General features: G+C 27.1%; 1 protein-coding gene across 3 annotated transcripts in view; it reads right to left on the bottom strand.

Moving 5' to 3' along the window:
• Positions 1-13,309, bottom strand: part of Cad96Cb (protocadherin Fat 4-like Cad96Ca) — a 116,826-nt gene that overhangs the window by 54,501 nt on the left and 49,016 nt on the right. For all 3 annotated transcript variants that reach the window (XM_016065607.4, XM_016065600.4, XM_016065615.5), the window contains 2 exons: positions 7,170-7,238; positions 5,954-6,162 (listed from right to left, as the gene is read on the bottom strand). In XM_016065607.4, the coding sequence (XP_015921093.1) occupies positions 5,954-6,162; positions 7,170-7,238 (278 nt within the window). The remainder of the gene's footprint in view (positions 1-5,953; positions 6,163-7,169; positions 7,239-13,309) is intronic.

Here is a 13,309-nt window from a genome sequence, read left to right as displayed (position 1 = left end):
TTATACTGGAGGAGGAAATAGCGTCTAGTAAGTCATTAGAGTCTACGGGCGACTGACAGCTAACTGAAAATTTAAATTTTTAGGTCTATTTTTAGCTATTACAACGGTAATATATAATTGGCAGATTTGTAAAAATCGAATTGAATTTTCAACACTTATAGTAAAAATTTCTTAAATACCTACGGTTCTATACTTTTCGAGTAGTGTGAAGAAATGAGTTTCATGTTTAAAGTTTTAACTGTACAATCATTCAAAGTAACCGCATTTATAGTTAAAATTTCCTTTATTGTATTTAAAGTAAAATTGCATTTATTGTTTTTTAATGCAGCATAAATATTTTATCAAAAATAATAAATGCACAACTTTTGTAACAAAAGCAATTTTTTGATTTTGAATGGTAAAATTCTACTTTACAGATAATAGAAGTAGATCAGATGTTTATATTCATTTAGGAACAATTTGTAACAATTTTGAACAAAAATGTCTACTTTATAGCAAGAGTATTTTACAGATTTATATTTATTTTTGCACTGTTACTTCTTTAGTGTATAAAGTACATAATTATTTTTAATTAAGTGACCTAATTCATGGATACTTTGTGTCGTAATATATTAAAGGTAATTTTCGTAACTTTTGATTTTAAAAATTCACTTTTTTGCTTCCTAATTTATCTACATAAAACTAGATTATTGTGAAGAATTAAATGTAAATAAAATTCAATTATTGAGTATAGTATTCAATTATTGTATACAAAACTCAACTTCTTTTTAAAACTCGGTTATTATTTTTAAAGCTCATTTATAATGTTTGATAAAGTTATAAAAATGGTATTCTAATAAGTGAATTAGACTAATTTCAAATCTCTTTTTCTTGTTTTCTAGCGTTTTTTGTCATCTCTGATCATTTCTTCGAGGACGCATTACCATTATTTTTATCGTTATTATTATTTTAGTAATTGAATTTACGGATTTCTAATATCATGTAAAACTCCAAAAATTTAATTGTGCGTCAATTTATTCTTCACTGCTGTCAAATTTAAACATACAAGACATTTTAAAAATATATGAATGTGAATTGTAGAGAGTTAATATTTTATGCTTAATCAACCTTATTGAAACTTCTTAAAACAAGAATTAAAACTCTATTACATTTCCTATTATGCAAATCAATAGCAAAATATAAATTAAGGTGCCTAATTTTTTTCGTGGGTGGTTTTCTTCCCTATTTTTTAAACAACTTCTAGTTTAACAAGTTTAGTTTTACATATATCTTCTTTAATATTTCAGAAAATAAGTTCCCCTTCAGTGTTTCTTATTATAACTCAATTAAAAAATTTATATACTAAATTTTAAAAAAATAAAAAATCGATATTTCTCTGTAAATACCCAAACTTATATATTTTTAATTTTAATTTAAAGAATTATAACCAAATATATTATAAACGACGTTGACCCAATTTTGGGTTAACGACTAATAACAAAGCAGCCTTGTAATTTTGAATCCAATCCAGAACTCAAGGGAACTCCTGCATCAAGTATTGGGAGAAGACTTCTTTGAAGGAACTAACCCGCATTTGCGTTGCATGGAAAGGAAAACCACGAACACTTCCCGCAGTTAGTCCGGCTGCACGGGGACTCTAACCCATGATCCATCTACCACTAAGGATATTTTACGTCAGCACTGTGGTCGGTGCGAACCGGTTGCGGAATTCGTATAGACCAGCCATGGCTGAGATTCGAACCCGGTTCACCTTATTGGAAGGTGAACGCTCTATCTTCTAAGCCACTACAGCTCTATAAGCAAATATAGGAATCGCATAAGCTAAATCAAATGCAGAAAAGTAAATGTATGCTATTGAGTAAAAGAATTTAAAAATGTATAAATAAATTTTCACGCCAAATCTTATGTATTCCTTAATTTCTCATTATACTTATATCTTCTCTAAGACTTCACAACCTATTACTACCTTCAATTTTTTTTGCCAATACTCTATCATAAAATTGCATAAATGAAAAATTATGCAAATGTAGATTTTTATGTCAATATATTTATTACTTTAATTTTTAAAATAATAAAAAAAAATTATTTCTAGCAACAGAAAGAATTCAATGTATGAGAACCTAATTTAGCAAATTCTAAACATGATTATTAAGAATAAATAAAAAAAAATGACTTATTGCTCTTGCACAATATTATCTCCGGCTCAAAATCACCATTATTAGATAAATATCTAAAATCTTCCAGAACCTTACTGGAACTACTTATTGCCCTTCGATATAAATCATATATCGAGGCATCAGATAAAATAAAAAATCGCGGTATTCTAGCTTCCTGTTTTATTCTATTCCAGTCTCTGGACTTAGTCTGACCTCGTTTACCCCTCTTCCAATTACGTTGAAGCACCAACCAATTCGTGCAACAGCACTTCAAACGAAGAAAGAAGAAGCACAAAGACAACTTGTAAGCTACTAGGCCAAAGTTGCTCATTATTCGCTTTATCTTTTAGTGACCGGACGAATTAAATCTTGAATTAGTGACACAGCCAACGAATCGAACATCCTTAGAGGAATCTGTGACTAAAATTAGATTTGCTTTCATGAGCGCAGTTTATAAGTAAATTGGTATCCTAAGACTTAAGTTTTCCGTTTGAAAATGTAAAAAAATAAGTAGTTGTCTAGCCTGGAAATTCGGATTTAAGTTACCGCATCGTTGACAACTAATGAGCAAATTATGGGGAAAAGTTCAGAATCTGTCACATTTATTTTTTTTCTGTTCAAAGTGTTGCCATACTTGTTAAGCTGATGTGTGATATACACTAAGCTGTTTTAACGAAGTGAGAAAACTCAAATAAAGTGATTTAATGGCGTTTATAAACAGTTTGTAGATTTTAAATGCGTTTAGGTGTTCTTTAATGGCTTGTAACTAATAGCATTTTCCTAAATCTTTTATGTACTCAATGTGCACGGGGGGAAAATTCTGGTAAAATTATCATATCGTATATGGTAACTGATAGTTTGTAACTAATCGAATGTAACTGAATCTTTAATGTAAAACAAATACTCCATCTGTACCCAGAAAAAAAATATGATAAAATTACCATACTGTATGGTACTGATAATTCTGGTAAAAAATCCTAATTCTGGTTAATAAAACCAAGATATACGGTATTTAACCCTTTGACGCAGAATTTTATTTAACATATTTTTCATATTATTTTAATTATTTTGTATTAATTTAGGTCAAAATAAGTGGAAAATATTGAATTTAACAATTTAATAATTTTTAGTTATGAAATACAGACGGACACCAATGTCCCTTTCGGAGTTAGAGGTAAAATTTTCCAAGCATGGCTCACTTGATTGATTTTTCAAACATTGTTTTTTTTTTTCAACTTTTCACTTATTTGTATCTAAGAGAGAGAGAGCAATTTATCATTGAAATCTCTTTAATTTGCAAAATCAATTATTGATAAATATTTGAATGATAATGAAAATAATTAATACGTCGTTTTATTTTACATTTTAGAATAAACATAATTTCGAGAATCTAGCAGATTTTATAAGGTTGTTTTTAAAATTAAGAAAAATACCAAAATATATTTTTACTTGCAATTAGAGCATTAAAAATCCAATTTTCTGCAGCCTAAATGCGGTAACTAGTTTAACCATCTTACTACATAAATTTATCATTATTTTTTAACCATAACACGATATTACGGTTCAACTTAAACGTAAACATGTTTCAATTTGCAATTACAATTAGAGATTATAACAATTTCTTACGGTATTGTGATGCAAAATTTAACGTTAAAGCTATATTTCAGACAGTTCATTGCCTCAAAACCTGATGCGGATATATTGCGTCAAAGAACAACACTATTTTTTTAAACAAAGTAACCAACCAAACCAAAAGGTAATCCAAATAATGTTACTGAGTCAGATGCAAAAACAAATGGACGAGATATTTTTGGCTCATTAAATCATTAAATTAAACACTAAGCTATGTTAAACATAACATTTTGACTACAAAAGATCGTTTAATTTGCTATTATTCAGGACATTTACTAATAGTTTTGGTGCACAGATTACACAAATAATATTATGCAATTTTCGAATCATTGCTTCACGTTGTGCAGTGAAATTGTTCAACTCTGCTGTGTTTCCTGTTATTTTACGAATTTTCACTTTCTATATTGTCTTGCGTTATATTTTGACACGTGATTACGCATGACGCGATTTCGTTCAAGTTGAACTTGGTCAATATGCAATAAGTTTTTTAAAAAAATATACGATTTTGTGATCATGCTTGCACTGTAAAAGCTTCCGAATCAAATTAATTTTAAAAGTACTGGCACCATGAGAGCAGCATCTGTAAAATCCATTTCTACCGTAAAATTTTATATCGTAATTTTTAAGATAAAATTCATTAACGTAAAAATTACGGTATAAAATTTCACTTAGTTGAACGTAGTGGCTAAGTTGAACGTTGATAGGTTTGCAACATGTTTTACTAAGTTTTAAGAAATTTAAACGGTGTTTGGCCCGGATTGCACTGTAAAAAACAATTCGGACCAAATTACGGAAAAAAGTACTGAGACCCTGATTGTAGCATCCGTAAAAACAATTTCTACCGTAAAATTTTATGCCGTAATTTTTACGGTAATATTTATTTAATTATGATGATTCACTGATTTTCCAGTAAATATTACTACTGTAAAAATTGTTCAACCTGATTCTATTTCTTGTTCCCTTGCAAATTTTTATATTTTCTAACGTTATATTTTGATACGTGGTAAAGCATGACGCTAATTTGTTCAAGTTGAAAGTAGATGGATAAGCAACTCGTCTTGCTAAGTTTTAAAGTGTAAACAATTTTGTTATCCGGCTTGCATTGTAAAAAAATTCTAAATCAAATTACGGTATAAAGTACAGGCACCATGAGTGCAACATCCGTAATATTCCTTTCTAACGTAAAATTTTATGCTGTAATTTTTACGATAATATTTATTTAATTATATTGATTTAGTGATTTTTGCAGTAAATGTAACTAGAATAAGTACGGTATATCAGATTTTTAATGGATTTTAATAGTAATAATTGATTTTGTGGTAAAAGTACTGGCACCCTGACTGCAGCCTTCATAAAATCAATTCTAATAATTTTAAGGGATTTTATACATGTTGAACTTAATGTGCCATTATTTGTACTATTTTTTCGAATCCAGTTTCACTGTAAAATGGTTTTTACAGTAAAGAGTATTGCCGTATTTAGTGCAGCATTCATAAATTCCATTCATCGTAAAATCAGTTTTTACCGTAAAATTATCTATCATAATTTTTGTATTAATATCTATTTAATCACTGTGATTTAGTGATTTTAGAGTAAATATCACTGTAAAAATCGAATTTTTATTCTCTAAAATTTTATGATAAAACTGAATTTTGCGGTAAAAAGATACTATTATCTTGAGTGTCAGTACTTTGTACAGTAGTTTGAATCGGAATTTTTTACAGTGTGCAGCAATGTTTAAGCGATGTTGAGTGCTAAAAAGACTACGTACTCTGAAAAAAATTATTGGACCAGTACAACTTGATTTTTATTTCACTCAATGCTCTGAAGACCCCTTAATAAAATTCATTAATTAAGATATAATTTAATGGAAAGGGCATTTTCAAATATTTTTTATTTGCTAGTTACTGTTTAAATTCTTTTTATACTAACTTTTTGTATAAGCAACAATAGAAAAATTTATTGCATATTATTCATAATGAATAATATTTTTAATAATAATGGATACTGTCATGCAAACTAAATTAAATTAATAATACTTTTTGGAATTAATAATAATATATAATTAATATTTCAATAATTATTGAGAGGAACTGAATTTAAAAAAAGCAACTGAACCAACTTAATGCTAAATTAAAATTTTATAAAAGAAGCTTTAAACTTACAGGGTCATCCGTCTCTTTTTTACTGCAAGCGACATCAACTAATACCGATGCAAGTCCTGAAACTCCTTCTTTATCAAGAGCTTGTTTTAAAATAAGATTTTTGGTAGACTCTTGAATTCCTACTGGAGAATGTTCAGAAGTTAATGTTAATTCGATGTCGCCATCTTTTGAAGGATCTCCGGGAATAGGTAGTGTTCCAATTAAGCTGCCTGAAATAATAAATTATTTTTTAAATGATGGGTAAATTATACAATTAAAACCTTTACAAAGTTAAAGTACAAAGATATAAAGCTAAAATGTTTCCAAAAGTCAAACATTGCTTATGACAGATTTTATCGATATTTGCATTGTAACTGATATATATAATTACTTAGTTCATTTTTTTCTTAGAAAAAAAAATTGGTAGTGAAAGGGTTAAAATCACTTTTTGTCAATGTTTTTGGTAGTTTAATGAAATAAATTTTAAGGGAAATCTGATGGTTGTTTAGTGAAAAGCTAAAACTATTTTATGATAAAAAAATTTCATTTTATTTTAATAAACTCTGATATTTTGGTAAATAGCATTTAATACTCTATTAAATTTTTAAACGATCGACTTTTTCACTTAGTCGTAATATGATCAACAAAAAAGTAAAATAAAAGTTCCTGATAAGTTTGTTTGCTTACAAAATAAAACAATGCTTATTTTCTTTTAAATTTCAATACTGAATTTTAATATCTCATCTGCAAGGTTTTTCTTTTTTAAACACCAACCTTAATATATATATAAAAATAGTTGAATTATTAGCATTAAAAGACTTACGCTTTTACTTTCAGCTTAAAGCAGCATTATATAAGTTTAGAAAGATACCAATTCTCCCAGATTAAAATCTTCTAAAAAGTTAAGCAAATTATTTTTAAGATTGTCTTTTACCTTAATGACTTAACTTCATTGCAATTTTTAAACAGAAAATTATTTAAAATAGTTAAGTTTAATAATTTGGTTTCAACCATCAACGTCTTAGTAAAAATTTATCAAAAATTTGCTCAGTGACTTTCCTTTTGTTAAACAACTAAATTTCCTTTATTTAATGTGATATTGATTTCCTAAAAAAAGACAACAAATCAGCTTTGAATTAAACATACATTGAATAAACTAAATCTTTTCTACTTTTCAAATTCCTTCAAAATCAAAGCATTTGATTTCAAAAACCAATCTAATAGAAGTACTACTCACCAACTGGTAAATCTTCTTTAACAGTAAAAGTCTCTGAAGAACCACCATTGGATAAATAACACCTATCATCTGAAAACAAATACTCCTTTTAAATTCGGATAGAAGTTCAGAAACAAGCCAATAAGCGTCAAAAATAGATAAATATAAAAAATGCAAATTAAATTTTCATAGACAAGCAATCACATACTGAAAGTAAAAGTTAAATAATGGATATTTTAAAAAAAAATTTATGACATTTTATTACAATTATTCATGAAACATTGCATTTTTATTATATTTTGAGAAACACAGTTGTAGGCCCAAAAAACATTAAACAATAATATATAGGAACCTAAAACAATAATATAGTATATATATTTTGTACGTCAACTCGTGATAGTAATTGCTTGTCATAAAATGTAAATATAAGAAAATATTTTATAACATATTTATATTTAAATGCAAATACTACAACGCATTTTAGCCAAAATATATTTTAAAGTAATTTTTATATTTTTAGTAATTTAGAATAAAAATTTAAAATCACATACATTGTGGAGCAGCTAAATAATGTAAATATAATTTAATCAGTGTTTCCACTAAATATTTAATTAATAATTTATGACAACAGATTTTTAAAAATTGTGTTCCATTTGATAAATAAAATTTTCTTTTCAAAATAGGTCAGTGGTGCTCTAAAAACTATAGATAAATAAGTTCAAACTTAAACCATTTTATTTTTTTATTTCCAAAATACTTTCTATTCACTTCAATAATCCACGCTTAGATGATCAGCTATATTTGCTTACTTAAATTCACTCAAATAAAACGATTGCCCTAAAAAGGTCAACTTTATGAAAGTCCGATTTCGCTTACGTGTGTCCATAAAACAGATTTGTCGAATCTCTAAAAATTTCACAAAAATTACTTTAGATTCGATTGAATAGATATATCAGAGGCCGTGATAAAAATGTAAATAGCAATAATGAGCTATTATCAATTTGTATACCTATTAGTTATTCACATCAATTAAATGTCTTACTATCAAAACATGATGGGTTGTTCTGCATAACGAGACATTTAGACTTCTACGAAGAAAAAAATGTCAATTGTCTTAGAAAATTAACTAAAGTTTGATTTCGCTTGTGTATAACCAAAAAGTATAATTCATCGAAACACGATGAAAATTAAAACAAATACTTTTAAATCAGTTTGATTGAAAAAAGAATGTAGCATTATTGAAACAAAAATCAATAGTAATGGCAAATTTGTATCTCAATTTCCTCAAACATCAATTTCCCAGGAGAAACAATTTAATGAATACGTGATATCATTTACAAATCTACAAATTATTTATAAATTATTACCACAAAATATAATTGTCTGAACATGAAACATTTCGGGAAAAATTACTCACAATTTAATTGAATGTGAATATCAACGGCTGTAGTATATTAATTAATGTAGTTAACAATGTACATATTGTAGTGAAAATATTGATAAAGGTATATCATTATGAAGTTAATACGTCTATTAAATATTAATCTTCCTGACCAGCGAAGCATATTGAATTATTCTCCATAAAAATTAAACAAATTAATCATAAACGTTTTAATTTTTTTCAACAATTCGTTGCAAGCACTACTCTGTGTATTGCTTCAAATATTTAAAAACATTACACGATTTAGAAAAAATTTAAAATTCGTAAATTTCATTTTAAATAATTGGAAAACTCAGGGCAGCAATTATTTGAATATATTTTATTTTCCTATTTTCAATATATTTAATAGTTTACTATTGAAAGAAGAGAAAAATCCCTATGATAATTTTAGTAAATTTTTCCTCAAGAAGTAACCTTCATTATTAGGATATGTAAGTTTTTAATTTCATTATCAGGATGTGTAAGTTTTTAATTTCATTATTAAGATATGTAAGCTTTGAATTTCATTATCAGGATGTGTATTATCAGGATCTCTTTTCTAGATGTCGTTGCCAGAACTATCAATCTGATATAAATTCATGACAAATAGGCTATTCCTTTGTTAGTATTATTAAGTAAAAGCCATTCAATTTTGTTGTTTTTGACCCAAATTTATAGTCGGTATATTTATTGTGTGTCAATGAAATAAATAATTAATAAGTGTAAATTTGCTGAATAATTATGAAGAGTTATGGGTCTACGTTTAGAATAAATATTGAAAAGGTTTTTAATAGTTATTACTGAGCCCTACTTACGATTAACATAAAAATGTTCTAATCAAAGTCTTTTGGAAGCGTTATAGTGATGATAAATAGTTTTGAAACATAATTATTTAATTTAAAGTTTTTGAAAGATTCATAAAGAGCTTTGGGACTCCATTCAATACATATTGAAATTCCTTTCATTTGTTTAATTTCCCGATATCTTAATTGACTTTTACTAAATTACTAATTTGCTAAATTATCATCACTTCTTTAAAATTTATTATCCACAATTTTTATAACTATAGTTAGAAACTTTTAATATTAATCATTGCTGCTACCTAAATTCATTAATAGTATAATGGAATGACAGTTTGTCAAAATCATCAAAAAAAGCACAATATCTAATCTTTGACCGAGACAAAACTTACAACCTTGAAAACATATTGAAAACAAACTAAAATATGATAGGTATGGTAAAACACATGCATATAATCCTTCAAAACCGAATACTTTAACGAAGAACATAAAAGAAAGGAAATTGTCCATCTCTCATAAAATGAACTATCCAAAGAATCTACGATATACTAATAATATTATCTTCACTTAAATTTAAACAATGTATTTCTTGGCTTTCATTCCATCATAGCATCATTTCCATCATAGTATCTTAGAAATCAAATGTTGGAACGATCATTAACTACTATCATTCCAATGTAGGAATTCGAACCTATTTATGATCATCCAGGATAAAAGAATCCCAAATTGTTCCGAGAGTATATTCCTGAGAACCAACAAGAATTCCCATTTAGCCATCATGGAACTTATTATGCTCACTATCCTAACTTGATATTATTTAGGACCATCGATATCTAAATTGACTTTCATAAACCATAAATTGCCTTGACTTCTTTAAATTTTATTATGATCGACCACTTTTTTATTACTACTATCCGTTAATCAAAATTCAAAACACTCATTACTGCTATCTAAATTTCTTAACAATAGAATTGAATTAAAGTTTGTAATAATCCACAAAAGAGTAGCACAGAATACTGTACGTTTTGACTGAAGCAAAAGCTACAACCTCGTAAACACATAAAAACAAGCTAAGACAAGGTAAATAACCACGCATGAAACACATGTTAAACCCCTTTAGAATCGAATGCATTAATGATGACTATCAGAGAAAGGATTTTGCTATCTTTCATAAAATGTGCTATCCAAATAATCTATGATATACTAATATAGTTTTTGTTTACTTAAATTTAGACCACCTATTTCTATACCTTTTATTACGAGTCATTACTATCCTAATTTAATATGATTTACTATCATCGATGTCTAAATTGACTTTCATAAATCATAAGTTACCATGGCTTCTTTAAATTTTTTACTACTACTACTTTTTAATTACTACTATCCATTAATTAAAATTCTTAACAATAATCATTACTGTTATCTAAATTCCTTAACAGTGGTATTGAATTAAAGTTTGTTATGATCCTCTAAAAAGTAACATGGTATCTTATATTTGACAAAACAAATTAATTACTACTATCCATTAATTAAAATTCTTAACAATAATCATTACTGCTATCTAAATTCCTTAACAGTGGTATTGAGTTAAAGTTTGTTATGATCCTCAAAAAAAATAACACGGTATCTAATATTTGACAAAACAAGAAGTACAACCTCGAAAACATATTAAAACAAACTAAACTATGATAGGTATGGTAAAACACATGCAAGGTAATCCTTCAAAAATACTTTAATGAAGAACATCAAAGAAAGAATTTTGCTATCTTTCATAAAACGAACTATCCAAATAATCTATGATATACTAATATAGTTTTTCTTTACTTAAATTTAGACCATCTATTTCTATACCTTTATTTAAATTTACTATGAGTCATTAATATCCTAATTTAATATGATTTACTATCATCGATGTCTAAATTTACTTTCATAAATCATAAGTTACCATGGCTTCTATAAATTTTTTATAGTCTACTACTTTTTAATTACTGCTATCCATTAATTAAAATTCTTAGCAATAATCATTACTGCTATCTAAATTCCTTAGCAGTAGAATTGAATTAAAGTTTGCTATGTTCCTCAAAAAAAGTAACACGGTATCTTATATTTGACAAAACAAAAAGTACAACCTCGAAAACATATTAAAACAAACTAAACTATGATAGGCATGGTAAAACACATGCAAGGTAATCCTTCAAAATTGAACACTTTAATGAAGAACATCAAAGAAAGGATTTTGTCCAACTCTCCTAAGGTGAACCCTCCAAAGAAGACAGCAGCATCCACATTGTCATTCATTTCTTGGGTCAAGGACATTTTCACCCAGTAAAGTTTGACAATGGCGTAGAATAGACAGCCATTGTTCTACAAGGCACAACAAAATATACCGTATTCATTGACGCGTTCATTGCTTTCTTTATTTTGGATTAAAAAAAGTTTTATTTCTTCTACAACTCATAACACTCTCTTCCCATACTTCATATAGACTAAATAAAGTTCGAAGAATTAATTTGACGCATATTTCCGACCATTGTTTTGTGGAGAAATAAATATGAGAATGAATATGATTGTATGCTCTCTAATGAGTTTGTGAAATGTAATTCTACAATGTTCAAATGAAACATTTGTAACAAGGAATTCTTTATGGGTGTAAATGATGTTTTAGTTGCTGACAAATGCATTATTTTTGAAGAACATAAAATGATTGCTATTGCGGAAGCTAAGTATATTGAATTGCATTCAAATGCGTCAAAAGTTCTTATCCATTTCTTGAGTTTCAATCAGTATAGAGCAGGGGTGGCGAACCAATGGCACGCGTGCCATTTATGGCACGCGACACAATATCTTGGGCACTCCACCGATCACAATTGTTGTTACACTATGAATTGTTATTACACAAATGTTATTACGCTATAAAGCATATATAACAATTAAATTAAAATTCACAGAAACAAATAAAATAATAAACAATTGTTAATAAAAAATTTAAAATTAATACTAGAAAAACAATTAATAACCGTGAAAAACAAGTTAACAATAAATAATTAGCAAAAAAAATCAACAGTCCTGCTTAAACTAACATCTTACAACCTAATATAAGTTATTGGTCATCTAATCTGCAACAACAGAAGTCACACTGATGTTACTTTAAGTTGAATTGCGTGTATAACTGAGACATTGCAAAATGTATTTTTTTTTCAATGTAAATAAAGAGTTTTGAGTTGATAGTATTTAGTATTATTATTTTCCCAATAATCACGATGTCAAAATTATTTGACGGCACGTCTATGACCTCATTAAGCAATTTTTTAGAAAAAATGGCACGTTGGTGTATAAAGGTTCGCCACCCGTGGTATAGAGTTTAAACTTATTAAAATATAGTTATTTAATACGTTACTGAGAAAAAAAATTGTCAAAACTACCCGAATATGGTAAAATTTACTGTGTTCTGGCTAAATATAGGAACACCAATAAGCTTGATTAATTTTTGCCTAAAAAGTTTGGTAAAACTAACAATAAAATATGGCAATTTATAAGACTGTAATTCGGAAAACTATAATTTCCGGTAAACCGTTACCAGATGAACGGAAAATTTACCGAATGATTTAAATGCCGTATATTTTGGCTTTTCTACCCGATTTATGTTTGTTTTTTGACCAGAAATGCCATCACCATGCAGTACGATAATTGCAACGAAATTAAGAGGCAAGGTAAAGCTATATGCAGAAGCTTTGAGCTAGTCAAATTTTCATTAATAAATTTTAAATTTCAAATTTCAGTAAATAAAAATAAATATAAATAATAATAATAATGAAAATATTAATAATAATAATTAATATAACTAATAATAATAATGAAAATATTAATAATAATAATTAATATAACTAATAATAAATAAAAATAATAATAAATAAAAGTAGTAATAATAAATAAAAATAACG

The sequence above is a fragment of the Parasteatoda tepidariorum genome, chromosome 12, assembly GCF_982258835.1.
Source record: "Parasteatoda tepidariorum strain Cologne lab strain chromosome 12, Ptep-v5.0, whole genome shotgun sequence".
In the NCBI taxonomy this organism is placed as follows: domain Eukaryota; kingdom Metazoa; phylum Arthropoda; class Arachnida; order Araneae; family Theridiidae; genus Parasteatoda; species Parasteatoda tepidariorum.
The sequence above is the reverse complement of the archived record's forward strand: the minus strand, read 5'-3'. Positions and strand labels throughout refer to the sequence as shown.